Genomic DNA, 27989 nt, shown 5'->3' on the forward strand with positions numbered 1-27989 from the left:
AATCTCTTAGATCTGCCCCTGGGCTCATTGAGTGGTTAAACGTTCTGTCTTGGTTGCTATTCGATTTGGATACAATCACCTGTCGAACTACTACTTGGTAGTAGTAGTACTAGGTACCCCTTCACGGCTTCTAGCTGCCGACCACCATCCTTCCCATACTATGGCCTCGATCGTCGAGTTGGCCGGGGAGGCCAACCCGTTGTCCCCGCCGAACGTTCTCAATGCTCTGGTGCTCGCAGCTAGCTCAACACAGCAACAGGTGCAATCGGGCACCCAGCAACTCCAGAACTGGGAGAAGCAGGCGAATTACTATACCTTTCTTCAGGTACTTCCCTCTCGACTCTTCACTCGCGCCTATGTCTTTTGCTTTCTCATACTTATATCTTGCAGGATGTATTCCTAGATCACTCCGTTCCGCCTGAAGTTCGATACCTCGCGATCATCCAGCTGAAGAACGGCATCGACAAGTATTGGCGGAAGACTGCGACAAAGTATGTGCGCCTTACCACTCCCAGTCAACTGAATGTGCGATCTTGGACTAACTCTTTGAAGCGCTATCAAGAAGGAGGAGAAGGAACAGATAAAGACTAGGGCTTTGCAAGCGGGTGTCGTTGAGCCTGCCCCTCTTCTCGCTCTTCACAATGCGTTGATGATTGCCAAGATCATGCGCTATGAATTTCCCCAAGAATGGTAGGTGAATACACAAACGCAGCTCGCCCCGTACGTTCTGACAATGTCTAGGCCGGATGGTATCTCTTCGCTTATTGCCCTCCTTCGCTCTTCTACCCAATCTGGTGCGAACCCGCTGCAATTGCCTCGGGCCCTCGTCATCCTCCTACAAATTATCAAAGAATTGTCGACAGCTCGCCTACAGAGAACCCGTGCGAATCTACAATCCGTCTCGCCAGAAATATTTCATCTGTTGGGGAGCATATACGTGGACAAGGTGAACAAATGGGCGTCTTTCCTGGAGCAAGGGGGTGCCGACGAGGCAACATTGCTGGAGGTGATCGAGCAAAGTTTAGTCTCTCTCAAAGTCATCCGGCGTCTCGTTATTGCCGGTTTTGAACATCCCAACCGCGATAAGGATGTCTGTGAATTTTGGGTCTTGACCCATTCCCACTTCAGTAGATTCCTGGGGTTGATCCATGGCTCCGTCTCAATGTCGGAGCAGATCCATAGGGCAGTCGAGAAACACTTGTTGCAACTTTCCAAGCTCCACGTCGAAATGGCCAAGGATCGCCCGGCCTCTTTTGCGTTATTGCCGGACAGTATTCCTTTGGTCCAATCCTACTGGAGTCTAGTAGTCAAATTGGGAGAGAACTACAGTCAGTTGGGTACTGACGGTGAACCAGAGGGGAAGTCCTTGATGGAGAAAACTGGTCTCAGAGCTCTTCTGCTGATCAGGGCCTGCTCGAAGATGGCCTTTAACCCAGCACAGACCTTCAAATACCAGACCCCGCAGGACAAGGAGGAGAAGAAGCAATCGGTCGAACTTATCAAGTCCCAGCTGTTCACCCACGACTTTGTTGTCAATGTGATGGAGTTGCTCGTCACCCAGTTCTTCCGATTTAGGAAAAACGATTTCCAGGAATGGGAAGAGGATCCTGAGGAGTGGGAAAGGAAGGAGGAAGATATTGCTGAGGCTTGGGAGTTCTCCATCCGGTCGTGCTCCGAGAAGCTCTTCCTTGACCTCGTTATTCATTTCAAAGAATTGCTCATTCCGCGTCTTTTGGCCGTGTTCTACAACTTTGCAAGTAAGCATTCGACCTTGAGATCTCTTGGAAACGTTCCACTAACGTCATTAATAGCGCCTGATAATCACGATGTCCTGTTGAAGGATTCGTTGTACTCGGCCATCGGGCTGTCTGCAGCAAGCTTGGAGCAGCATTTGGATTTCAACAAGTTCCTCGAGTCAACCCTCGTGCCTGAAGTCCAGATCCAGGAACAGGGATATAATCTCCTCAGGAGAAGAATAGCCATGGTTCTGGGCCAATGGGTCCCGGTCAAATCTAGCGAGCTCAACAAGAACGCCATCTACCAGATCTTCCAACATCTCCTTAGCAAGCAAGATCCTTTAAACGATCTCGTGGTTCGCATCACTGCCGGAAGACAGCTGAAGAACGTGCTTGACCCCTTCGAGTTCTCCCCAACTGAGTTCCTGCCGTACGCCCCGGCCATCCTCCAAGACCTGATGGCCCTTGTCCAGGAGGTCGAGCTTTCAGAGACCAAGATGGGACTCCTTGACACGGTTCGTATGGCAGTGGTGAAGATGGAAGACCACGTAAGTGCCCTATCCTACCGCTTCAGCTGCGTGCCTCTAATAGCGCATTAGATTGCACCCTTCTCGGACCAAATCCTATCATTACTGCCACCACTATGGGAGAGTTCTGGCGAGGAGCATCTGATGAAACAAGCCATCCTCACACTGCTTTCATCCCTGATCCATTCCCTCAAGCAGGAATCCACCAGATACCACTCCTTGATTCTGCCTCTGATCCAGAATTCTGTCGAGCCAGGCTCTGTACGCATCCATTCCCCTTTCTATTCCCACTATCCATCCTAATACGTCAGCAGGAAACCCTCATCTACCTCCTCGAAGAGGCCCTCGACCTCTGGTCCGCAATTCTCATGCAGACGCCTGTGCCAGCCTCTCCTGAAATCATCTCCCTTATGCCCGCCCTCTTCCCCATCTTCGAAGCCGCAACCGACAGTGTCCCGCAGGCCCTTCAAATCGCAGAGTCCTACATCTTGCTCGCCCCCCAGGAAGTCCTCAGCGACCGCATCCGCTTCCAACTCCTCGTCTCCTTCGAAACCCTCCTCAAAATCACCACCAAGCAACGCCTCGGCGTCGTCCCCCGTCTCGTCGAGCTCATGCTCCGTGGCGCCGAATTCGTCGACGGCGGCAGCGAAAATACCTACAACGTCATCACCCGCTCCCTCCTCGACAGTTCATTCCTCTCCGCCCTCCTGGAAGGCCTCCACTCCGCCCACGAAGCGAGCCAAACCACCGGCCCGAACCGCAAGCAAACCTCTGTCTACGGCGTCGTCGAAACCGACTACTTCTCCGTCCTGGCCCGTCTGGCACTCGCACACCCCAAGATCTTCACCTCCGCCGTCTCCGCCGCAACCAACACCCCAGAAGAGCAGGTGCTATCCTGGCTCCTGACAGAATGGTTCCTCCACTACGACAACATCGGCAGCACAACCCAGAAGAAACTCCACGCTCTGGCCCTCACCCAGCTTCTGACCCTCAACGGCCCGGACTCTCAACCCCCAGCTTACCTGCTCAGTAACCTCCAATCCTACCTCACCATGTGGACCGACATCGTCACCGAGCTTGCCGATGGTGCAGAGGATAACCCCGACGATCCGCGGGGCGGAGATTACCTGATCTATTGGAACAACGCGCAAACCGGCTCTTACGAAGAGCATGAGCCGCCGGAGAATAAGCGTCGACGTGACTGGGATAACTCAGATGTGCTGCATAAGGTCAACATCAGGGATTTCATTCGGGAGCGACTGCACTCGTTGATTGTCGGATGTGGAGGGGAGCAGCGCTTCCAGGAGGAATGGCTGCTCAATGTGGATCGGGAGGTTGTTACTACGTTTGGGGCATTGGGGCTGTTTTAGGAGCAATACTGGGCTGATCATCCGGCTCTCTTATGCTGTTCGTTCGCGTTAATGCCGACCGATATAAGTGCTTCCATGCATCTTATTTACGCATGTATGCACCCTATTTTCACCCGACGCCTACCTTCTTCGGCTCTGCGGAGTAGTATACACACTACATAGTTGAATACCCCATGCATAGATAGTAGCTCTGGTCGCAGAGCTAAGCAATGAAAATATAACTCGATCAATTGAAGCGACATGTTCTAAGTACCGCCCAATAAAGGATAATAGGAAGTAAGGACCTTAAGGCCCGAAAACAGCAGATAAGAGGGGATAAGCCCCGGCTGGAAATCACAGCAACAACGAAGGAATGTAAAGCATTAAAGACGTCATCCAAGAAGAAGTCCAGACATCCAATCGCTAAATCGACCAATCAAGAACACTGATGAGGGTATTGTCTATCCGTGGGCGAGGTAGGGAAGAGCTGCTGGGCAAGAAGATCCTGCAAGTCCCATCCAGGGGCTCCTTCGGTCTTCCAGGTCCAGAAAACCCAACCACTCTTCATCTCGTATGCCTCCAACTGAGCTTCAATGAAGCGACGAGTATTCGCCTTCTCAGCTGCCGTTAGATCGGCGGCAGAACCGGTAGCTTTGCCTGTACAATCCCCAAGCTTGGTGGTGGATTGGTAAGTGCCATCGTAGCGAGCCGCATTCCCAACTCCGTTGAGATATTTAGCACAGTCAGTCAAAGCACCGGTCCATTCGCCCACGACAACGGGCTTGTCTGATGGGATCAGATGCTGCGTGGCGAGAGAGCATGCGGTCTTGACATGATCATCAATACCCATAGCAAGCAAGCCGTTATCAAAAACTTGATAGTGGTGAGTGTCCATGACAACATTGCTGCCTAGCATGAAACCGTTCCAGGACTCCACAGGCTCAAAGCCGTCCGACAAGAAAAGGTAAGTGGATGGGTTGATGCGCTGGACATCGGCCAAGACACTGTAATAGTAATCCTTCAGGCCACCCTCGTTGACTCCACCAGGGACACTGGGCTCGTTGAGAGCCTCAATCGCCGCCACGACATCAGACTGGATGTACCGCCGAGCAAGGGCGTCAAATGCAGTTATGGTCTGATTGACCGTGCTCCCTTGTTGCCACTGAATGGGGCCGCGGTGCCCACTGTTGTCAAACCCATTCTGGGAGCCAGGTGCTATATTTGTCAGCTACACTATAATGACTTGTACGATAGATTATATCACCTACCACCATGGAGATCAATGATAACCTTGAGGTTAGCGCCCCGAGCCCAGGTGATCGCCTTGTCGAGATACTCCAGCTGACCGTCGACGTACGGCTCGCCCTCAATGGGAGCAGCAGCCCAATATCCAATGGGAATCCGGACATGATTCAAACCTGCCTGAGCTATGCGATCGAAGTCACTTTGTGAGATGAACGAGCTCCAGTGAGAAGACAACCGGGACTTGGCTTCATCTTTGCCCAGTGTTTGAGTCAGCGTCCACTCGTCCACAACACCGCCCCCTGCATTGTCATAAATCGAAGGTGTAATCCAGGGCTCGGTCACAAGCCAGCCACCCAGGTTGACACCGCGAACTATCTCGTTCTTATAGTCGAAGGAGGGTGCACGGTTTGCCAGGCGACTATCCCGACAGTGAGCCAATGATTCTGAGCGATAGGGGGAGGCTAGGTATCAGACACAACTTACACTCGTGCAGCTTGTGCACTAGCGGCCAACAGAGACAGCGCCAGGAGCGCTTTCTTTGTAGGTTTCACAAACATTCTGACAGCACGGTTTCGTAGATGACTCAAAAATTATGAGAAAACGGGGATAGAAGGAAGCCGTCTGGGGAAAATTTGCACTGGATGGGATGGAAGTCGCCTGGTTTAAGTAAACGATCGCCGAGAACACTGGATGTCAAACAACCGCAAGCAAACGAGAAGCTGTAGCCAGATCTGGATACCAAAATGATCTGCAGATATCGCAATACGGACTGGTCTGTTTTCAGATGCGGACCTCAAACTTCAGCTACGGCCTCTGCCTGTGATGGCGAGCTGAGACCCACCGAAAGCAGAAGGAAGACAAAGTGTGCTAATAAGGATATGAGTTAAGGTTAAAGGGAATGATCCACTATAGAGAATGTGGAAGACAGATGTCTTTGTCGGTTCCTGTGTTGTCGAGAATGTAACAGCGCCGCAGTGACAGGATAAGTCTAGACCAGGACCTGAAGCTGAATATCGATTCAGGCCGGCCGCATGAGAATACAGGATACGTGGACTTAGGAGATGTGAAGTCACTCTGACGGGGATAAATTGCGGGATATAACACTGGGACAAGATGATTCAAGACTGAGGCGGACCCTCGCCGTCAAGATTCGCTAGATCCTCGCTCAACTATGGTTTGCCAGGAAGGATCGGCCGTCCATCTGGGGAAAGAGCGTTCTAGCCGAGGTCAGTCCTCCAGGCACAATTGCGGCCTTTGCATCGCTGCATTGGTTGAGGGCCTTGTAGGACAGCCAGGTAGACTCTGCGGTGGAGGAGTCTGTTCACCAATAACCCGCCATAGCTGAAGCAGCCTTACATCCAGCCAGGGATCCATGCAACTCCCCATGCAGGGCGCATGACCTGAGGTATCATTGTCATTCACATCCGTCATTATCATCCTCCCCGCACTGGGGTTGGACGTCAATGATCGGGACTTTCTGGGGGGGTAGCATCGCAGCCAGAACAATGCGGGGATCATTGTTCAATCCTGAATCCGGCGAGTACCTGAGAAAAGCAGATACATGACGGGATGGTGCTGGCAGGGACGAGAACCGAGCGGGGATGAGGAGTGAGGAATGAGGGAATAATAGTTTAAGAGACCAAGACCAAGACCAAGACGGATCCGGTGACCGCGTCACGTGGAGGCGCCCCCGACGAACTCCATCTTGGCTGACTGGCCGAGGGCGTGCATCATGACCCCTTGTCAAGAAGTGCGATTTCCTCAATGGTCCACGGTACGCAGCAGAAATTCTTGATAGGTACGTAGTTGATGGTCACTCAGGCCCGCCAAGAAACTTACCTCCTTCTGCCCAGGTCCCAGGCACGGCACGCCCCAGGAGTTCGCGTCAGGCAACCGCAAATAATGACTAACAGCTTCTCTTCCCTGATTCCTCCTCCTTTTCCTCCTCCTGTTCAGCCGCAGTGGATTCCAACGGCCGATAGGGTCACCAAGTGGACGAACACCTGAATGATCAGGGGTAATTCCTCTACGGCCAATCGAATCAATCTGGAATGTGTCCTTGATTTCAGGGGAATAAGTCTCCACGACCCAGTACCGACTAGCGAGTCCAGAATACATCTAGAAGCTGGGCCGACACACTCCCAGGACAAATCACAGCCTTGAGCCAATTTCACTTGTTCGGAGAAGGAACTAAAAGCGTTCTCGACTCTCGAGGCTAGGACGCAGATCCTATTGCGGAGAATTGCCCGGTTGACGTATGCGGCTGGGGCCAGGTCGAACCACTATGGAGAAAAGTCCTGCTATACGGGAGAGAACGGAGTACTAATATCAACACTAAAACGCCCTGCCCCTGAGGCGTTTTGGTCGCGATGAGCAACCAAATGCCGACGCTAGATCAGTTCAAAGATCCGATGTACGACATCGCCGCTATCGCGTCTAGTAACCTTCTTTAGGAAATCTCGTCGCCGGATGCTGTTGTCCATATCCCGATATGCACATCTAGTCCGCAACCGGCTGGAGTTCCGCTTGCACAAGCTGAGCTCTCAGTTCAAGCACAAAGACCATGTGGCTTACCAGGCCGCTTCGTCTACTTTATTAGCCCATGGCCTTGTGGGTGCAGGGCCTATTTCCCGTTTCATCATCTCTTCCGCTCTCCCTTTAGCTGCCTCGTATCTGTTGCTTCACGACGGAGTATGGCAGGCGTCATTATTAAGATCTACAGCCTAAGCATCTCGGAACTCGGAAACTCGCGATCGAGGCCCAGAGCACCAATTCGCCTTCGTACTGCTCCGCCTCTGCTGCCATGCGGTGTGAAATAGAAGGACCAATCCAGCAACAAGATATTATTGCCTGGCGACTGTTTCAGACGTGCAGATCCTGTACGACAGCGGCGCTTCCATCCATTGTTCTGGGTATCAATAATGAAAGAGCGGTCACCGTAGTTGTGAGTGGCCAGTGCACATGCGAGACAATATTATTTCTCTTCGAGACCAATGCTCCTGCAATATACGCCCACACGTAGATCGGATCCGTGATGCCTCAGGTATTCTACCTAGGCGGGACTTATTGGAAGGGCCCTAAAGAACCTGGCGCTCCAGATGAGATCTAGCGAACCAGATTGTTGCTGGTCAGCAAATAGCATTCAAGGATCTTACTTAAGATGGGCAATTAAAGGTAGGGACTGCCACTTGGACAGGTGGTCCATGGAGTATGGACCCCATTGTTGGACCTGTTGTTGACGTGCATCTCGGAAGATATCAGGTTCCAATGGAGTTAGTGGTCAGATAACCATATCCGGACATCACGCCCTCCGCACTGTCCGCAGGTGCAGCTTTAATCTCCATGTTTCCGGCCGAGTCGGTCATAGGCATACTCTAATCTGTTTGTGACTTTGCCTGCTCTCCAACCCCCCAGGGTGAATTACACCCGTCAATGACAATCGTTTGTCGGGGGCAGCCATCAAAACAGGTATCCATCCATATCAACGGCACTGTACCGCAGCGGACCGGGAGTAAACACGAAACCCTCCGTCGTAGCAATATTAATGTAAACTTAATGGTGGATATTATTACCTACCCACGGACTCTGGAAAAAAAAAGACCACACAGGAGCTCAAATCCTGCCGAGCTAATAATAATAGGACTAAGTTGTTTTCCAAAGCGGACGGTTGTCACTAGTCTATTAGCAAGGAGAAACGTTACTGCCTGTACGGAGTATTGGCAGGCACTATGGTTGTTAGTGAGCAGAATTGGGGATCATACGCACTCCGTCCTGGTGATTGGTCAGGTTGGAATCATGGCTAATAGTGGAGCGATTCATGGCCAAGGTAAGACAGGGGGGTGGACTTCTACCCCGTACGATCTTTCCAGATGACCTGTAAGCGAGAGTCTCCATCTAAAGTGCGGCAATGAAGCAGTCGTTGAATGGTAGTCAGAGTCACGGCCGGACAGCCCGAGAGTCGCGTGATCCATGGAACCACAAATGAAATCATTTGAGGCTGGCTCTTCGCGATCTGCCCCTATGGCCTGATGTCCTGAGGTTAGGGAGAAACCGGTTCAAGAGCTTTCTGTGGCGCGGCCAATCGGCGATGAGCTTAGTCATCCACCGTGATAGATCACATCGGCATCAGGTGCGCATTGCCGATACCTCACATCTACTCCGTCCTTCGTATTATTATTATTATTGGAGAAGCCCCAATATACGACAATATAAACCTTCGGCCGCAAGGAGACGTGTCGGAGTGGTCAATCAACCTGACGCATCGGCCGACCACGAAAGAGAATAGGGCAATGCGAGACAATACGAAGCACCCGCGAGTGGGATCGACCGTCGTTGCTAGGCTCGGTCGCGCATCGGCTCCGACTCGTTAGAGCCCGGCGGAGACTCTGGACTCACTCCGTATGACGACTGATGGAGTCCTGAGTCTGACTTCTGAGGTCTTTTTTTTTTTTTTTTTTTTCTTCTCGCGCAGAAGATTTCTTACAGGGGGATCTCGAGATTATTTGCAGCCCTTCCGATTAGTCGTTCGTCAACTAGCGGACCCTCTCTTGAGTTGTGCCATCAACTTTTCGCCGGGCGTGTCATTCGGCAGCTCCCTTGCACTAGCATCTCCCCTTGAAAGTTAATATTCTGGAGCGTTGAATTAGACGACCATCCCATCATAATTTTCTTTTGGCGTTTGGTGAAGCAGTCGCTAGGCTGTCGACCGGTCAGGGCAAATCGCCCCACGGCACCAGATGTTTCATGAAAGAGTCTGGCCCGACGCCTTCTGATCAGTTCTCTCCTGAAGATTGAAGGGATAGGAGTAGGGAGGATGGCTACCTAGTAGTCAGTAGGTGTAAGAGTAGGGAAGTTTGCCTAGGAAGTTGGAAGAATAATATGACGACGGCCCAAGTCGGGTTAGAGGGCGCATCAGACCACATCCATTGATACCGACGGCAGCGAATAATCTTGCCAAGGATGGGGATCCTCCGTGGCCGTTGCACTGTCTGGGCTGATGTTGTTGAAGGTCTTGCCTTTCTTAGCCTGAAACCCCGTCGTCACTCATCCTTTCCTTTCCTTTTCCTTTTGCCCACCGTCATGATGGATCCGCTTCCCTTCCCGCGTGGAGGAGGGTCGGAAGTCGGGCTTTCTCGACTAGCATCCATGCGTTGGGCGCCGGATCTGATATTCGTCCCAGTGTCGTGCATCTCGGCCAACCCTATATAATCGCATGATGTCTCCATCCCTCCCTAAAGCCCCCAGTCTTCCCAGTTCCCAGTTTCTCATCGATCCTTCTTCTCGACCTTCCACCTTGCGATTCAACCCCAGGCGTTCGTGAACAGCCATCTACCCTCTCGACCCTAATTAAGCCACTTCTATCTCATATCTTCGTCGAGTACCCACCCACACGCCCATCCCCCAACATGGAATATACCCTCGAGCCCAATCGACCGATGAAGCATGTCGATCGGAAAGCCTTGTACACCCGCCTAGAGGCGCGCATCACTTACCTGCGAGACTTCCTAGACTTCAATTCCGGTACGTCCATGTGCTGCATCCCTCTTGGCCTCCATTACTGACTATCCGGTTGGGTGCAGGTGACGTTGAAGCTTTGGTGGCAGGCTCCAAGTACATCAAGGCCCTAATCCCTGCCGTCGTCAACATCGTCTATAAAAAGCTTCTTGAATCCGACATCACCGCTCGTGCCTTCCACACCCGAGACACGGCTGATAATACCCCGGTTGAGGAGTTCTTCACAGAAGATAGCCCCCAGATTCAACGTCGGAAGATGTTTCTGCGGTGGTACTTGATCAAGCTGTGTTCCGATCCTTCCCAGATGGAATTCTGGCGGTACTTGAACAAAGTTGGGTAGGTCTCCCTCCGCCCTCGGCTCTTTCTCTGCAAGACATGAAGTGATGCTGACAGTAGCAGAATGATGCACACTGCACAGGAACGTCTGTACTCGCTCAACATCGAATACATCCACATCGGCGCTTGCCTCGGCTTCATCCAAGATATCTTCACCGAAGCCCTCATGTCACACCCCCATCTGTCTCTCCCTCGCAAGACGGCCCTCGTCCGAGCCATCAGCAAGATCATCTGGATCCAGAACGACCTGTTCGCAAAGTGGAGGATCAGAGACGGTGAGGAGTACGCTGATGAGATGTCGGAGATCCTCGTGGATGAAAAAGAAGGCTACCTGGGCGAAAAGAAGATCCTAGGTGACAGCAGTGCCTCTGCAAGCTCGAGTGAGGATGACCGCTCTAGTGTCCATAGTGGCACGATCCCTAGTACAGCCTCGGCATGTCCATTTGCAGATATGGCAAAGCCCGCGTCAGAGACCAAGATTTGGGCCGGGTCCAACTAACCCATTTTGTTAGATGGGAATAAAACGTCACGAATGGTCATACAGGTATAAGGGCATAGCGGGCGTCAGGGATATACGTTCCGGGGTATCTTCTTTTTTTTTTCTGTGCTGGGTTTGTCGTTTCAAAGAAGTCGTTCGTCTCGGAGCATGCATGGATGGTGTTGGGGTTTCACATAGGCGATAATTAAGATATCCAGATTCAGATATTGTGATATCACTTCTCCTGCAGTCCTCGAATCAATCTATCAATCTATCAAGTGGATGCTGACCTCTCGGCACTTGGGAACTACCGTATGTCAATCAGGGGTCTCCTGCTGCGCATGTAGGTAGAATGTAGATATAGCGAGCGTATGCATGCGCACTGTCGCCGCCTTTTGTCAGCATCAGTAATCCAATGCATCACCTCCCAGCCAACCCCGAGTTGAGGCATCTGCCGAGTGGGGACGCCACGAGTCCCATCCTCCAATGACTGGTGGGATAGCCGTTGCAGCACCCACGCTAGGGGGCCAAAAACTGACGATCATTGGACCCAGTCAGAGTAGGACCCACCAACTTCTTTGGGACAAACAAATTGGTGTCTCCAATGTTTGCGGCAAGGGAAGTGATGTACACTCCCCGGCGACATCCCATCGCGATCCTCGGGAACCTGACGATAATCACTCGAGCTTGGTTTCATTGAGCTGGTCTTGACTAGATGCAAGATGCAACGATAGAGCTGAGGCTGCGAAGAGGAGGGGGAGGAAGAGGAGGAGGGAAAGGGGGCCTGACCGTTCCAACTGTCAACCTTATCTCCCGGTGGGGGGGCTGCAGGAGAGAGAAATCCGTACCGCATGTCATGGGTCGACCACCCGTCATTCTTGGCATCTTGCGCTGAAGTTTGAAGACAATGGCCCCAACCCGTGGGAGAGTTTCCATCCCAAGAGGAAATTCCCGCTGGTGGTGTACCATCGGGATGTGTCCCCCACCTAACAACCGAGTCATGATGACATTTTTGGAATGGCGCACCACAGAAGCTTCCGTAGTTATGATGAGTCCCGTCACAGCATGCGGCGGGACGGCAATATCACTGACAATCGTCGGCTCCATCATGCCGGGGAAGTTCCCGAAGGTGTCCCCTCACTTCGGTGGCTGCAGATTGCTAGATGCACGAAGATTGGGGCCCTCGCGCTTCTCATTATGGTGGCCAATCCCCCCCTCTTGCCCCCCTCAATTTCACCCTTTCCCTTCACTCTCTGAACAGGTGGCTAAACGTCGCCCCTCTCGCCTATCCTTCTCACTCCATCCCGTCTAGTCTTTCTCCTTTCTTCTTCTCGGATGCTCTAGATACTTCATAAGAAACCATGATTGCCAAAAATCCCAATGCTAACTACGCGATCATCCCGCTAATTATTAACAATGAGTCGGTCGTGGCAGATACCATATTCGACATCACGAGCCCCGCGACGGGGGAGGTGATTGACCGTTGCGCGGGGGCGACAGTCGACGATGCCAATCGTGCTGTCGCAGCCGCGAAGGCGGCTTTCCCCGGGTGGAGTAGCATGAAGCCTTACGACCGCAGAGATATCCTGATGAAGGCCGCGGACGTCATGCTTTCGCGAAAAGAAGAGTTGATCCGTTATCAGATGGAGGAAACGAATGCGGGACGTTCGTTCGTGGAGAAAACATTCAAGATGGGAGTAACTTTCTTGAAAGATTTCGCAGCCAGAATCCCATCTATCGAGGGGGCAGTGCCATCAGTTTCCGAGGATGGAGAATGCGCGATGGTCATTAAACAGCCTTATGGTGTAGTGTTGGGAATCGCTCCTTGGTATCTATAGCCTATCCTAGCAGCATCAGTCTCATGGTCTCGCTAACCCTCTTACCTGGTTAGGAACGCTCCTTACATCCTCGGAACGCGCGCAGTCGCTCTACCCCTCGCCGCGGGCAATACGACGATCTTAAAGGGCTCTGAACTGGCCCCGAAGTGTTTTTGGGCAATTGGAGACATCTATCGCGAAGCCGGCCTTCCTGCGGGGTGTCTGAATGTCCTCTACCACCGAACATCCGACGCTGCGGCGGTCACCAACGCTCTCATCGCTCATCCGGCCGTGCGCAAGATCAACTTCACCGGTAGTACCACCGTGGGCTCTATCATCGCTTCTACTGCCGGTAAATATGTGAAGCCAGTGCTCCTCGAACTGGGAGGTAAAGCGTCGGCCATTGTCCTGGACGATGCAAACCTGGAAAAGGCCGCATTGGCTTGTGCACAAGGTGCCTTTATGCATGTGAGAGAACCCTTGTCTTGGCAGTCTGTTTGATGAGTGCTGCCAGCTAATTTGAATTTAGTCTGGTCAAATTTGCATGTCAACGGAGCGGATTGTAGTACAACGATCTATTGCAGACAGGTTCAAGCCGCTGTTGGCGGACGCGGTGGAGAAATTGTATGGCAAACAAGGGCCGGCGTTCGGCCTCGTGGCTCCAGCTGCAGTTAAGAAGAACAAAGAGCTGGTAGAGGATGCGCTGGCCAAAGGCGCCAACCTTGTCTATGGCGACCTCGCGGCGGTCGAGCTCGACAACAGTAGCATGCGGCCTTTGGTTGTTGGCGATGTTGCCAAGAACATGGATATGTACTCCATGGAGTCATTTGGCCCTACCGTGTCCCTCATTGTCGTCGACAGTGACGAAGACGCCGTGGCGCTGGCCAATGATACGGAGTACGGCCTTACTTCAACGGTCTTTACGGGCAATCTCTTCCGTGGGCTCAGGGTGGCCAAACAGATCGAGGCAGGGTGAGTTGCTGTTTGCCTCCTAGGTACCCCCCCCGTTAGTGTCGTCTGCTGACCCCTTTGTGACTATGACTAGGGCTGTACATATTAATTCCAAGACCGTGCACGACGAGCCGGTTCTCCCCCATGGTGGTTGGAAGAATAGCGGACACGGTCGCTTCGGAGGAACCTCCGGTTACGACGAGTGGCTGCAAACCAAGGCAATTACTTGGGTTGAATGAGAGGCCAGCTTGCGCTATATGATCAGTGCGCAACGACCCATGGTCGGTGATATATTCTCAGAGCCTCGGGACGGAGCTGTCCGCCATGGAGACGAATGAGGTTACTTAAAGTAGATGGATGTCAGTAGTTCGACTGTTCGAGGTTGGGGGCCATGGCTGGATTAGTGAATACGGCGAACTGCGAAGGGACTGGACCCTTGATCGGAATACCCACTCGCTGCAGGGATTAACAAGGCCCAGAAAATACGAGCGCATTAATTTTATTGCTTTTCCCGATTCAGTCAACGTCGAAGAGTAGAATCGCCTCAAGTCTTTGACGCGACCTGAACCAGTCAAAAAAGTTCTTGGAACTCTGGAGTCTGGACAACCATCGGTCCTCTGCTGGTGCACCATCCAACTGTTACCGTAAATAGATGCGCGTCTCCGGGGAAGTTTATCCAGCGCCGGCGAAAGTAAGATGGAGACCTGCACAGCATTGGATAAGTCCAATCAGGATCATAACTGGTCACAATGGGCCACAATTTCACCGACAGTCTTTGACAATCGTGTATAATAGGCTTTAATCGCGAGCAATATCCACACAGGATGCAGGCCAGGGATCGAAGTCCGAGACATTTGAACTAGTCTCCGACGCCACTGAAAAAAGGTCCAGCATTCGCCCACACGTGGTAAGCGAGAGAAGTAGAGGCGAAAATGACAGCAAAACACAGCCTTTTGGATACCCCTGGCTGGTAGGAAGGTCATTGGCAGGAGTAGATACACCAACCCTCCCGTTGTCTGTGTTTGGAAAGGCTACATACTCCGTTGTACCTGTTCCTTGGAGGCTGCATTATGACGGATCACTTTCCCTGGTACGGAGTACGAGACGAAAGCATGTTATCATGCCTTGTTAGTGGCATTGGCAGTCGGAAAGGGATCCACTAGCCCAGTCAGGAACGAGGAATGAGCGACAGGAACCGGAGAATCTTCACCAAGGATAGCCATGGATGACTTCATCCAGGACGTGATCTTCGTCTTGCGGGAGTTCTCCGTGTTGTTCCAAAGTTCCAACCTTCCAACCTTCCAACCTTTTAAGTTCCAACCCCTTGCGAGCGGAAAAGGAGTACGTGGGTATATAGCGATTGCACGGGGGTGGGGACACCGAACAGGTACCTCGGGCTTGGAGGACACGAGATGGACTTGGGCTCCCGACCCCAAGTCTCAATATTGGAAATTCGGAGTGGTAATTAAACTCTGCGTCTAGCCACTCCGGTCATTAACGCTTCGGCCTCATGGCGAACGTATGTCTCATTGGTGTCGGACCTGGACTCACCGGGAGCGCTGGCAAAGGCCCGGAAGGCCAGGCCAATCAAGCCCCGACTGGAGGGGCAATGATCCATCCGTTGGAAATTTTACATGAGCTAATTTCCCAGGTAATTAGGCCTGCGCTTGTGATGTTGAGTCGGATATTATTCGCCGGAGACGTAATCTGGACGCGAAGGCACCTCACTTCAAGTGCAAACGGCTGCCTGGAGAGAGAAAAATTGAGGGGGAAGAAAACGAGAAGAGGACGTTTGGTGTATAGTATTTGTTTGTTTGTTTTGCGACTCCCTTGCGGCAACTCCAAACAGGCAAGTGACCACACCGGCTTCAACTCATCCCATCATGTTCATTCATTATTATTCTTCACTCGGCTTTATTCCGTTTTCTGGCCCTGTCTGACATAAGGTTATGATTGTTTCACATGTCCCACGGCTCTGCCGGACTAGAGCTGCGACCCCCTTCTGACTCAGGTACCATTTCCCCGAATTCGTGGCTAGTTGCTTTTGGTACCGTTGGGTTTAGTTCGATCTGCTGAGTGCTGATGGGCCTACACCGTATCCAGTGGCTGGATATACTCAATATAGCCATCCTCTCAGGCACCCAGCGTCCCACGCCCCTCCAGGCTCCCACGCCCGAGAGGCCAGAGCCTGATGTCTCTCCTAAAATTACTACTAGGCTGTTAGCGCCCTGGCAGGCGACCCCCCCTCATCCTTCGTATCTGCGGTCTCCATCTCTGAGTGGCCCACGCCCCGAGTGCCTCTCGAACATATCCGCGATGGAGGAGCGATCCAAGCGGACTAGCAACGGACTAAATGCCCGGGCAAGCCAGTCAGCTGGCTAATGCTGGCTTAAGGTAACATCGCCAATTCCTCTTTCAAGGCAGGTCGTGGCAAGGCAGGCCCCATACATTCCACCGTTCGCAAAGTTTACCAGGCACCCTTGGGCTAACCATGCAATAGTAGGTCGCTAGCAAGAGTCCTGAACGCTGTTTCTTAGTCAATTTGCAATCAGCAATTTAAAGGAATAATTTCCTTTGACCCACCGGAAATGAGCCGCAGATTCGGCGATACTGGCTGACAGCCATCCCCTCCATAGGGGGAAATTGGGGGCTGTGAATGGCCTTGTCCCACGCCTGTCGCGTTCATCTTATACTTGAATGTCTCTCCCCCTCCTCCTCCTCCTCCTCCTCCTTCTCTTCTTCCCTTCCTTCTCACGATCTGACGTTTTCGCCATCGTTGTCGTTCCTTTCCCACGGTAGTCACTCCTTTGCACTACATAGTCACTCCTTGATTCAAACCCTCCAACTCCCCAAGACCTTACTGTCACTCTTTATTCTCCACAAAATACGAAGATAAATCGAAAAAAATGCGTTTCTTCACTACTGCCCTCGTCTCCGCCCTTGCGGCCCTGGCCTCTGCCTACACCACCCCCAACTACTCGGAGGACCCCTCCGGCAATGCCATCTACACTCCCAGCTTGAACGAGATCGTTGCTGCTGGCTCGCCTTTTGAGATCACCTGGGACCCCACCACCACCGGTACCGTGTCTCTGGTCCTTCTGCGCGGTCCCAGCACCGACTGCGTGCCCATCCAGACCATTGTTGAAGACATTGACAACACTGGCAAATACTCCTGGACCCCCAGCACCACCCTTGAGCCTGACACCTCCCGCTACGGTATCCTTCTCGTTGTTGAGGGCACTGGCCAGTACCAGTACTCCACCCAGTTCGGCATCTCGAACGCTTACTACTCCTCTTCTTCCTCTGTTGCCGCTGCTACTACCACCACTGCCGCCGCCGTGAGCACCGTTTCCTCTGCCACCCAGGTTGTCGTCACCCAGGCCACCACCGTCTCCGCCGAGACTGTTACCGCCGATGTTAAGCCTACCGTCACCTCCGTCCCTGTGATCGGTGGCACCAAGCCTACCAGCTTGGTTGCTGCTCCCTCTGGCCTCTCTTCCAGCCTCGTCGCCAGCTCCGCTGCTGCTTCTGGCACTCCTGCTGCCAGCAGCTCCTCCGTCACCCCCCTCTACACCGGCGCTGCCGACCGCAACGCCATCAGCTTCGGTGCCGTCGCCGCTGGTGTCGTTGCCGTCCTTGCTTTCTAAGTGAGCAGCCAACCGGCGCATTGGTGAAGGAAGTTGTATCTAGCTGAGACTGTTGTATGTACAAGAATGCGGATGTTTGCAGCGATTTGACTCATGATAGTATCAGTATACCCAATAGTTAATGATCAAGGGATAACATTGAACCAAGTATCTACCCGTGTTGTACTCCGTAGAAGCACTAAAGGAATTCTGCTGAGATTGAAATTCCAACCTAACAGCCTTGCGCCGATCCTCCACTAACGTTTCACCTAAATGGGGCCGATCCTATCAGTCAATGATAACCGGAGATTCCCCAACGTCCAACATTCCTACGGAGTCACCTTCTTTCCCCCACCACCCTTCATATTTGTACAACACAACTAAAATCGATGGTTACCAACGGAGTGCTCCGTGCTCCGTACTCCGTACACCGCAGCCAGCACCAAGGGCACCACCGACCCCCAACACATCCCACACCACACCACATCGCAGCCGTAGTAGGCCGTAGTACGTACGTACTCCGCCCCTTCCTTCTCCCACTACGAAAGCAAAGGACCAAATGACCATCTAAACCCTGGATGAACCCACCTCACAAACCCTCCTTACTACAGAGTACATACATTCATACATCCCTAACCTACCGAGAATATTCTTACTCAAATCAAGCCTTGTCCCTGTACTACGTAAGAAACCATCACGTGACCGATAAGCCAACCCTGCACCCCAGCAACGCGATAAGCAATTTTCTTTTCTCCGACCGACCGACCGCAAACCCAACTACGCTACTGATTTCGCATCGCTGCAGGCAGCACGTTAATCTACTCAACCTACGCAAAAAGAAACAAGAACAGATAATTGGAATCATGGTTCAGGGATCCCTTAAGAAGAAGTCTGGGAGTGCGGGTCCGAAGCGGTACGTACCTACCTACTTACATATTTCATCTTCGGAGAAAAGAGAGAGGATGAGGATGAGGATGAGGACGAGGCAAACGATCAAGAACCGAACAAAAGCTAATTCATTTACTACTTGAAAAACAGACCCACGGCGCTCGGCCCCAAGCCCGGACCTAGACAAATTGCCCCGAAGAAGGCCAAGTTGATTAAGCAGCAGAAGTTGACTAAGGTATTTACTTCATTCTCATCTTTCCTGTTTCTTATGTATGGTGTGTGTGGGAGGGGAGGGGTTGTGATATGGCTAGGTAATGTGTTGTTGTATGCAGGGGCTAATATCTGTCATGCAGAAACTCACGGCGGGTTTGGTGGCCAGGACGGAGAAGAATCTTGCGGAGAAGGCGGGACATTTGGAATTGTTGGCGGGTGGAAAGAAGGATAAGAAGGCCGGGAATAAGGAGAAGGGAGGGAAATAGAAATAGGGGAGAATTTTGGGTGGTTGATATTTCTGGGGTTTTGGGGTTCTTTTGTTATTCAATGGCTCATTCGCTTCAGGTATATACAGGTGATATGATTAATGAACATACGATACCCTTCTAGGTTGATACCTAAGTAGGGATGCTGAACTAAAACCGAAATCACTATGTACGAGAAAAGCATATACACAGGTTAAATATATCCAGGAAAGGAACACGGATCATCACTCATAAAACGCAAGATAGGAGATGAAAGTCGCTTCAAAGGGTATCTCAAATTCAGTATCATTCAATCCGCCGTCTTTTTGGTGTTTTCGCTTTTCGTTCGTCCAGGTCGCGCCTAGATCTTCGCCACACACGTCGGCGCACCGGACTGCTCGACCAGCTCCTGGCCGCGATCGATCCATTGCCGGAATCCATCGTCGGTTGGGTCAACAGGGAAGTCGTCCCACACCGGATTCTCTGCATCGGCATAGGTGGACCAGATGCCTTTCGGGACATCGGCCGCGCACCACGAAGGCAGTTTCGCCAGGACGCAGGTGTAATAGACGTAAAGGATCCGGCAGAGGAGGTCGACTCGATCAACGTAGTGCTGCTTGCTGGGGTCGGGTTCGCGACCGCCGTCACCAAGACGCCGCCACCAGGAAACCCGCCAGCGGAGGGTCAACAGAATATGGCCCAGCTCGCTCAGGAAGCGCATGTGAGTATCCTGAGAGATCTGCTTCCACTTGATGTTGTAGAAGTCTCGCTCCAGCTTGCGGAATCCTTCTACCTCGAGCATACGGCAGATAATGCGGGATAGCTGTGCTGCGAGAAGAATCTCGCGTCGGTCTTCCGGGTTGTTGATGTCCATGGGTTTTTCCTGGCCTCCGGACTGCAGAGGTACAAAGCTGTAGCTAGCACGGCTGGGCATGTTGTTCCATCGCGAAAGCAGAGACTGGATGTAGTCAGTGGTTGGTTACACTGTAAGCGCAAGCTACAGTCAACTTACATAGGCATTGTTCATCGGATCGCAGTCTTTCACACAGGTGAGCCAGTTCTTGGATTTGTCCTTCGACTCGACGATGCGCCGATCAATGAACTCGAGGAAGTTGGACTTTGAGTTGCCATTGTACTCGCTCAGGCCCCGCAGGAACTTGTAGGTTTCCCCAAGGTCCAGGACATAGAGCGATCCCCAGGACTGCTTGGCACGGATGTTGAATCGACCTTGCCGCTCGCCGAGGAACGAGATCAGATCATTGAGGTCGAACTCGAAAGGAATGTCCATCCGGACACGTCGAGTTCCATCCACGGTGGGATGGTTGATGGCTCGTTGAGCTGGGCAAGTTAGCAACGATAACCAGCAACAGTAGCAAAGACAAACATACAAACATAATTGCACGTCCCGTACTCGACAATGTTCGCAAAGCAGGCGCGCGCGCAAGGCTGTTCATGGAGCGTAGGGCGGCAAGCATCACACGGGGCGTTGCCATCGCACTTGCGTACCTGTTAGCCCCAGAATACATCATTCTAGCCAACCGGGTACAAACCTTTCGCTTGTTCAGTCGACACTGAACACACGTATCCTTGTTCTTCCTCCGCAATCCGGCGTTCGCCCTACCGACCATAGACAAGGGCCCCTTGCGGCGTGCGCCACGGGGAGGAGAGATGAAATCCGCGGAGGCAATGGATCCTCCTTGGCCGTCCTCCTGCACAATCTGCAGAGGCTTGGGCAGGTTCTGATCCAGGTGAACGCTGGAATTGCGCTGTTTGCGCTTCCTAACCGTAGCCACCGATTGCAATGCGAGAGCTTGTGGACGGGCCGGTGCCCTCTGCGCGGATGACGAGGCTCTAGGCCGCGAAGAGACTGGAACGAAGTAAGACTCCGACGGATCTTCGCTGACCATGAAAGCAGTGGCATTTTGAAGGGGCTGCGATGTTTCGGGGGGTGAGCTGTCTTTCTGAGCACTCTTCCATAGTCCATCGTCTTCCAATTGGCGTTCAGCGAATGCGGGAATCTCGTCGTTGGTCGTGGAATACGGGTCGTAGACACTGGGGAAGTCCCCAGAGACGGATGAGCTCTCGGATTTGTACTGCGAGCCCTCTTGGTTGTGTCTCTCCTCCTTGAAGAAAGCCGCATCCGGGGGGAGAGACAAGGATCCAGGGGACGTCATGTTGGAGGGCAGTTGGGACTCGAGGCCATCGAGCCAGCGAGAATCCAGGGACCGAATCGACCCCTGGTAGTCTCGGATGTGGCTGATACGCTTGCCCGTCGACTGTGGGCCCATGGAAAGCGATACGGGGGTGGAGTTAGACATGTGCTCGGCGGTCGCGCTGGCAGCCGGTGCTGTCCAGGGCTCCGCGGGCGAGAACGGGAAGGCCTGGGGGAGATTCTGGAAGGAGAGGAACTGGTCCGAGGGAACATCGGACAGGCCTTGGCCCTGCGACAGGTCTCCAGCATCCTCAACGATAACCGTATTGGTGGAGGTCGGCTCCTTGGCGTAGGGGTAAAGGAGGGGGGCCTCCATGGGGAGGCCCGCCGTCATGGCGTTGAACAATTGGAAAGGCGGCCATGACTCATCCAGGTGGAAGTTATCGTCGGCGGAAGAAGGCAAGGTCCTCGGGCTGATGGTGCCACTCACGGTGCCTTCGATGGGGCCATCGTTGATGCTGAACTTTCCGGGCGAGGTGGCGGCATGTTTGCTACACGGAGGGGCAGCCGTCAGCCGGAAGCTCCAGGATTAGGGGAAGGTGAAAAGTCCGCACCTGCTTTCACTACCTCGATAGTCCCCCGGCTGTCCTACCACGGGGACTGCGGAGGGGTCCCGCGACAGGGGGCCGTTGAGACTATTCAGATCCACGATATCCGCATCGCCCTGGCTCGAGTCCGGGCTCGCGTCCCACTCCAGAGATTGGTCGTAATCCGTATGATGTTCCCAAGAAGATATAGAGAATGGATCCGATTGCCAGTTATCGAGAATTTTGGGGTCAATGCCCGCAGCCGTTCCAGTACTCCCGCAGTCCATACAGGGGGCGAGAGAGGGGATGGTGATGTAAGAAGACCTCAAGAAGCTGGCAAGGTCTTTAGCGCGTTCCTGATTCTGTTGGGAACCGGAGGAGCGGTGGGTTGGTTGGTTTCGTGGAGACACGGAGTGGGGGGGGGACAACTCGCGGGGGGGGAGGAAGGTCGCTAGATATAGGGCAGGTCGGGTGGAAGTGGTGGTGTGGTGGTGGTAGGTGTGATGATGATGATGGTGATGACAAGGTGATGGGCGAGCGATCGAAGGAGATCAGAGAGAAGAGGAGAGAAGAAGGCTGATCGGAGATGGTGAAGCGAGCAGAAAATCGGCGGCCGTGGCTGACTGACTTGGACCGACTGGGTTGGTTCTGTTTGGGTTCCCCACCTCCCATTTGGCGACGATCGGCCTCCGAGGTGCTGCTTGCATTCTTGCATTTACATTTTATGACTATGATTATTTTATTTTTATTTTTATTCTTATTATTAACCCTGATGCCTCTGCACAGACCAGCTCCACGAGCTGGCATCCCGTCCATCTGACTTCCCTAATAGATAGCAACAACCCAGATAACTCGCTCGCCGCTCATTACTCTTAATCTATCGTGCAGCTGGCTTGGTCACAGGTGAGGGGAACATGCAGCATCCACCACTGTCTCGCTCTATCTGTGCCATCAATCCTGGTTGATCCTCAGGGGTCCCCTTTCACCAGCTGCGGTCCAAGGAGGGGTCACCCGTGGATCGTCCATCGCGTCTGAAACTACTGCACCTACGCCGACAAGGAGCCCGGCTGGTCTGGGAGGAGGAGTTGAGGGCGACCAAGCCGGATTTGCAAGCGATAGCGTTGTCTGCCAACATGACAGTCCCGGATTACGCGAGAAAATCATCCCATTGAGAGCGACTACGGGGGGCTGTCCTCCGCGCTGGATCAGTGTGCCGGTGGTCGCGGCTCCCACGGAGTATCTAACCACAACGCCATCGCGCAGCGTGGATGTCGCAGACCCGCCGTGAGGAATGATTGGCAACTTGGCGCCGGTGGGATTGGACCGTGGTTGCTTTTCTGTTTAGAACAAGGCGCTGCTGGGCAATCAGCGTGTGCGGTGGGCGGCCAAGCACTCGTAGTCTGGATTCTTATTCTAGAAGCCCATCGTGGGTGGTCGAGGCCTCGCATATAAAATTCATAGTGTGGCCCCATCAGGGTCTGAAAAAAGAAAAATTCAGATTGACAATAATAGGGCACGGGGCCATCGTGACTCGTGAGCCTACAAACACCGCACACACCGGCGTGTGGTCTTGTTGTTGGCTTACTCCATATTGTGTAGGGAGCCTAGGAGGAGTCGAGGACGCGCACGCCCAGGACCGTTTGGCCCGAATAGATGATACTATCCTCACTCCTAGATAAGCCTGCTCGGACTAAGGTGTCTTAAAGTCCCCTACCTGGGAAGTATGCAGACACTAGGGGTCTTCAGCGCTTCAGCCATGCAGAGGTGTGTAGGAGTATCCCTTGGGATGCCAATGATTGGCGACCGCATTCTCCCTATCGGATTTGCCTGGACCTTAATGTACCTAATCTGGGAAATCTGAGGAGATCGTTGCACCGAACTGCAGTAGTAGTGAACATGCCGCCTGATTGTTGTTGTTCCTTTTGTGCGGGCCCTGGCGGGTTCCTGATGCTACGGGGTACTTTTCATCCCTCTTAGTCTTCAGACTCCAGACTCCTCCATATCTCCGACTACTGGCCATCTACCTACCATGGACTATGGAGGTTCCATATTACTAGTGAGGAGGACCTCACTTCTTCTGCACACGATGATTTTTCAGATCTTCGGACGGATTCCAATCTATTATCTAAACAAATACCCGGCCAGCCTCAACCCTCTCAGCTGACCCAGCTGACCGTCTCTGCCGAGTCTCTGGGCCGGAGATTTTTCCCCTTGGAAATGGTCCATTCGTGGATGGTCCGATTCTTCCCCACGAGTGCAACTCTTCGTCTTCAGGGCTTCTTCACCGCAGCCTCTTTTCGGCGGGCCTCGGTGACTCTCCGTCCCGTTTCGTCTCATACGGTAATCTTTCTCCGTCATTACACCGAATGGGCGGACCTTGTCCGTACCATACAGGTCCGGTCAGGGTCATGACGGAGGCTCGCGACCAGCGTTGACGTCTGGAAGTGCAACGCCCCCCGCAGCACAACAGCTTCACCGTGACCGATTTGGAGATGGAGGCCAGTTTCTCCCCGGTTTCTCTTCGAGGTCGGGGTAAACGGTGATCGAAAATGGCTGCCGGGCTCAACGATTACCCAGCCAGATCGTCCCTATAAATACCGTATGTCTGGGGGGGACTTTCAAATGCCCTGAGAGCAGAAGCAATTCTTCTCTCCAGAACACTAAGGGCGGACCCATCGAGTAGAGCGAGTGTGTGGGAATAATAGTCGCTGCTGGGCAAAATCCGGTTCCAAGTCCGAGATCAATCAATCAGTCAATCAATCCAATTCTTCCTTATTCTCTTCTTCTTCTTCGCCAAGCGAATCCAACCTATAGACTCCCATTCAACATGCATATATTGGTATGTTTTGCTTTTTTCTTCTTCCCTCATCCTTCATCACTGTCATGCACCATTAAAAAAAAATTCAATTCCACCGCCAATTATTCCCACCTTCCGAAGGATAAACCCAACTAACCAGAGGGCCCCCAACCCATCAGGTGGTCAACGACGATGGACCGCCGTCCCGCCGGCTGTCGCCATACATCGAGCCACTAGTGACGGCGCTCGAGTCCGCCGGCCACCGCATCTCCGTGGCCATTCCCGCCGCCTCCCGCTCCTGGATCGGCAAGGCCCATTTGATCGAAGCCTCTCTGAAAGCCACCTACGTGCCCTTGGCCGCCTTCCGCGGCGACGGCACCTGGGACGACTCCTACCCAGCCGACGATGAAGCCTCCGACTCCCCCTCTGACTCCCGCGACTGGGTCGTGATCACCAACGGCACTCCCGCCAGCTGCGTCCAGCTCGGCCTACACAACCTCTTCGCCGACCGCGGCCCCATCGATCTGGTGATCTCCGGCCCCAACCACGGCCGCAACGCCTCCACCATCTACAACCTCTCGTCCGGCACCGTCGGCGGCGCCCTAGAGGCTGCCACGTGCGGCAAGCGCGGAATTGCCATCTCCTTCGGCAGCAAAGACGAACAGCCCCTCGACATCATCCATGCCGCGGCCCGTCTCGCCGTCCGTGTCGTCAACCATCTGATCCGCAACTGGGATGACCAGGTCGAACTCTACAATGTGAACGTGCCCATGCGCGCTGACGTCGAATCCAGACCTGTTGTCTGGACCCGCACTTATCCGTATTACTGGGCTCGAGGATACTTGTACTCGGAGGTGTCGAGTGATAAGGCTCCTGTTTTGACGAACGGTCACACCACCACCACCACCACCTCTACTAGTGAAGAAACCAACGGAGACGTCAATGGCACCACCACCACCACCCCTTCAAAGACACCGACACCCAAACGCTCCGGTCTCAAACAGCGTGATTTCGCCTGGGCCGCCGAGTTATCCGATATGAAGAAGGCGTTGCAGGAGAGTGCCGAAGGAACGGATGCGCACACCGTGTTGAGTGGGAATACCAGGTCAGTTCACTCATGCTCTCTTCTATTCCCTTTTCCCTTCCCTTCTATGATGATAGCGATGCTAATTCTTATAGTGTCACCGCCCTACGCGCCAACTTCTGGCACGTACCTGGCCTAGAAGGCCTATTGCATTTGGATGATGCATGATGACTGACTGACTGACTGATGGAATGGAACGTTCGGCTTGATGGTTGGATGAAATCGTATATGTGATCAGGATCTGTCCTACTCCTACTACTACTACTACTACTACTATTACTACTACTACTACCTAGATACCCGCAAAGGTTCATGTTTTGCTACCTCTTAGGTTTCTTGAAATCTATGACTGAGTTTTATCTTTCTATTATTCTCGGTGGAAGTGGGGGTATGCTTTTATTTTTATTTTTATTTTCTTCGGCATTGTGGAAGATGTATGAGTGGGGAGAGGAATGTTGTAGATGGTAAGGATGTATGGATGGTTCGTATGTACAGTGATACTGGGTTGTTTGGGTAACTAACTAACTAATTGATTGTATTGTAGACGCCGAGTTGGGAAGGTTGGAATGGGAATGGATTAGCTGCCATGACTCGATAGTCAATACAACAGAATAAAAATAAGGTGAGAATATGAAATGTGTGGGGGCGTCATATCATGTGGTCATTAAAAAAAAGAAAGACGCAAATACGATAGACAATTGATCGATACCGCAACTCTAAAGCGCCCGCGCAGCCTCGCCCGCGCCACTGTCCACCACGGATGCCTGCTCAGCACGCATCTTGCCCTTGGCCGGTCCGCCCTCGCCCACCCCCATTCTCCGCGCCACGTAGCGCTGTGCAACCACCCCGGCCGCCAGCGACAGGCATTCTTCGATCCACTCGGATGCCCACTCCCGAGGGTCGACGCCGCCATTATCGATGATGTCCGCGATTTCATCCGGGATCGTGGTACGAGGGACGCTGGCGTCCTCGCCCTCCGGGTCCTCGACTGGGATGGCCGGGGTCTCGAGCCAGTCGATCCATTTCTGAGGGATGGCTTGTGAGAGCGTGTGGAAGGCAATCCCGTGAATGGGATCGTGAAGATACAGAGCGAACACCACCTCTTCCTCGGCGGCTTCAGGAACATCGACCACTCCCGGGGTGGCCTGGTCCGTCGTGGGACCTGCCTGGAAGAGTTCGGTCGAGGTGGTCTGGCTGATGGCCTGGATCGCCAGGAAGATGTCGCTGCTGCGGACCGGGTTGGTTTCGCTGAGATCCTGTGTGGCTTGCTTTGCAGCCGCCTCTACGCCGCCCTTGGCAGAGAAATACTCGGTAGCATACGCTTCGGCGCTGGCCCGTGCCAGCTTGGTGGCCTCGACGGTGCCGCGGATGGCCGCCAGAGTGCGAGGGTTGCCGGGTGTCACGGTGCGCCACCACGGACCGTCATGCCAGCCAGGGCCAGAGAACTGGATGCCACCGATGTCCAGTCCGCGCTTCGGGGCTGACTCCTGACCCCGCTGGATGACGAGGAGGTCCCCGCCTTCTACCTGGGCCATCACACGCGAGAAGACCGCGTATACCAGAGGGTCGATGCTGGGATACCCAGAAAGATCGTGTGTAACATGGATTTGGAGACGTTCGTGAGACGAGATCGGAGGAGCGAGTGTGTGGATGAGAGAGGTAAATGTAGGAAGAGCCATGTTGCGCAGCTCCCCACCTGGAGGCCTTGTTAGCAACCATGTACAAGGCGGTTACACGTAGATAATCACCTAGGTCTTTCAAAGCTCCAACATTCCCTTGAAGCTGTTGAGCCCATTTCTGAGCCTCCTCGTTCTGCTGAATCTCCTTGACAGCCGCCTCAGCCTGCTTCATGGCAGCGCTGGCTGTTGCGGTGGCCGTTGCAAAGATACCACCCCACCATCCTCCGCCGCCACCGCCCGAGGTAGCTTTCTCCTGAACTGCCGGCTTCTCGGGCTCGGGCTCGGGCTTTTGTATATCGGCAGCTCTCTTCTCCGTAAAAGACACCCGGGCGCTTTCCCCCGACTTACGAGGTGCCTGTTTCTCTTCACTAGAACGGCCGGTGGATGGGGTCACAGTTGTGGCGGCCGGTTTAGGGGACTTGATGATTGGTCTAGGTTCGTTGGTCGACACGCGCGGGGTGCCTGGACCACTGCCGGGGCGTTGGGAGGCAAGGTTGTCCAGTTCGGCGAGAATGTCTTGCTCGGACTGAGCCGTGGTGGGCTTGGGGGTTGTTTTGGAGGACTCCTGCTCGGAGGCGGAGTCGACCCCCAGGTCATCAAATTGAGCGAGGAGCTCATCGCTGGTGGGTTTTGAAGCCTTGGGGCGCATCGTGAGAACTTCCGCAGACTATGGGGTCCGATGATGTGGTGCGATGGAGGGAGGATGGGAGGAGAGATCCAAGGCAGCTGGAGCTCTGGGGAAACGATGTTGGGCGGTGGAGCGCG

The 27989-nt window shown here is 53.4% G+C and overlaps 10 protein-coding genes across 10 annotated transcripts; 7 read left to right on the top strand and 3 right to left on the bottom strand.

The window, feature by feature from the left end:
• Positions 1-77: 77 nt before the first annotated feature.
• Positions 78-3839, top strand: BO94DRAFT_126322 (putative importin 11). The gene is made up of 7 exons (XM_025605615.1): positions 78-325; positions 391-491; positions 553-690; positions 742-1757; positions 1812-2284; positions 2336-2524; positions 2578-3839. The coding sequence occupies exons 1-7, from the start codon at positions 161-163 to the stop codon at positions 3631-3633; spliced, it is 3138 nt and encodes a 1045-aa protein (XP_025472242.1). The 5' UTR covers positions 78-160; the 3' UTR covers positions 3634-3839.
• A 1-nt stretch (position 3840) lies between these two features.
• Positions 3841-5721, bottom strand: exg1 (glucan 1,3-beta-glucosidase). The gene is made up of 3 exons (XM_025605618.1): positions 5341-5721; positions 4881-5275; positions 3841-4827 (listed from the first exon to the last, which is right to left on the bottom strand). Exons 1-3 carry the CDS (start codon positions 5412-5414, stop codon positions 4049-4051), a joined length of 1248 nt encoding a protein of 415 aa, XP_025472243.1. The 5' UTR covers positions 5415-5721; the 3' UTR covers positions 3841-4048.
• Positions 5722-10262: 4541 nt separating this feature from the next.
• On the top strand, positions 10263-11206 carry BO94DRAFT_455418 (protoglobin family protein; the record flags this gene model as incomplete). Its single annotated transcript, XM_025607655.1, has 3 exons — positions 10263-10377; positions 10437-10707; positions 10771-11206. The coding sequence occupies 3 exons, from the start codon at positions 10263-10265 to the stop codon at positions 11204-11206; spliced, it is 822 nt and encodes a 273-aa protein (XP_025472244.1).
• Positions 11207-12096: 890 nt separating this feature from the next.
• On the top strand, positions 12097-13981 carry BO94DRAFT_530208 (vanillin dehydrogenase; the record flags this gene model as incomplete). Its single annotated transcript, XM_025610633.1, has 3 exons — positions 12097-13013; positions 13077-13470; positions 13532-13981. The coding sequence occupies exons 1-3, from the start codon at positions 12547-12549 to the stop codon at positions 13976-13978; spliced, it is 1308 nt and encodes a 435-aa protein (XP_025472245.1). The 5' UTR covers positions 12097-12546.
• A 1931-nt stretch (positions 13982-15912) lies between these two features.
• On the top strand, positions 15913-16482 carry BO94DRAFT_530210 (uncharacterized protein). Its single transcript, XM_025610634.1, has 2 exons — positions 15913-16347; positions 16454-16482. The coding sequence occupies exon 1, from the start codon at positions 16036-16038 to the stop codon at positions 16333-16335; it is 300 nt and encodes a 99-aa protein (XP_025472246.1). The 5' UTR covers positions 15913-16035; the 3' UTR covers positions 16336-16347; positions 16454-16482.
• A 34-nt stretch (positions 16483-16516) lies between these two features.
• On the top strand, positions 16517-17853 carry BO94DRAFT_127135 (GPI anchored serine-threonine rich protein). Its single transcript, XM_025605620.1, has 3 exons — positions 16517-17654; positions 17701-17747; positions 17819-17853. Exon 1 carries the CDS (start codon positions 16860-16862, stop codon positions 17598-17600), a length of 741 nt encoding a protein of 246 aa, XP_025472247.1. The 5' UTR covers positions 16517-16859; the 3' UTR covers positions 17601-17654; positions 17701-17747; positions 17819-17853.
• BO94DRAFT_126386 (uncharacterized protein) lies at positions 17713-18204 on the top strand. Its single transcript, XM_025605616.1, has 2 exons — positions 17713-17747; positions 17819-18204. Exon 2 carries the CDS (start codon positions 17875-17877, stop codon positions 18085-18087), a length of 213 nt encoding a protein of 70 aa, XP_025472248.1. The 5' UTR covers positions 17713-17747; positions 17819-17874; the 3' UTR covers positions 18088-18204.
• Positions 18205-18982: 778 nt separating this feature from the next.
• BO94DRAFT_530211 (uncharacterized protein) lies at positions 18983-22359 on the bottom strand. Its single transcript, XM_025610635.1, has 5 exons — positions 21692-22359; positions 20476-21628; positions 20314-20422; positions 19938-20263; positions 18983-19883 (listed from the first exon to the last, which is right to left on the bottom strand). Exons 1-5 carry the CDS (start codon positions 21949-21951, stop codon positions 19287-19289), a joined length of 2445 nt encoding a protein of 814 aa, XP_025472249.1. The 5' UTR covers positions 21952-22359; the 3' UTR covers positions 18983-19286.
• A 1898-nt stretch (positions 22360-24257) lies between these two features.
• On the top strand, positions 24258-25955 carry BO94DRAFT_126975 (5'/3'-nucleotidase SurE). Its single transcript, XM_025605619.1, has 3 exons — positions 24258-24503; positions 24641-25566; positions 25641-25955. The coding sequence occupies exons 1-3, from the start codon at positions 24492-24494 to the stop codon at positions 25711-25713; spliced, it is 1011 nt and encodes a 336-aa protein (XP_025472250.1). The 5' UTR covers positions 24258-24491; the 3' UTR covers positions 25714-25955.
• Positions 25956-26089: 134 nt separating this feature from the next.
• On the bottom strand, positions 26090-27956 carry BO94DRAFT_530215 (DUF5427 domain-containing protein MTC1). Its single transcript, XM_025610636.1, has 2 exons — positions 27296-27956; positions 26090-27243 (listed from the first exon to the last, which is right to left on the bottom strand). Exons 1-2 carry the CDS (start codon positions 27871-27873, stop codon positions 26262-26264), a joined length of 1560 nt encoding a protein of 519 aa, XP_025472251.1. The 5' UTR covers positions 27874-27956; the 3' UTR covers positions 26090-26261.
• Positions 27957-27989: the final 33 nt, after the last annotated feature.

This window comes from Aspergillus sclerotioniger (assembly GCF_003184525.1).
Source record: "Aspergillus sclerotioniger CBS 115572 chromosome Unknown BO94scaffold_2, whole genome shotgun sequence".
Lineage (NCBI taxonomy): Eukaryota > Fungi > Ascomycota > Eurotiomycetes > Eurotiales > Aspergillaceae > Aspergillus > Aspergillus sclerotioniger.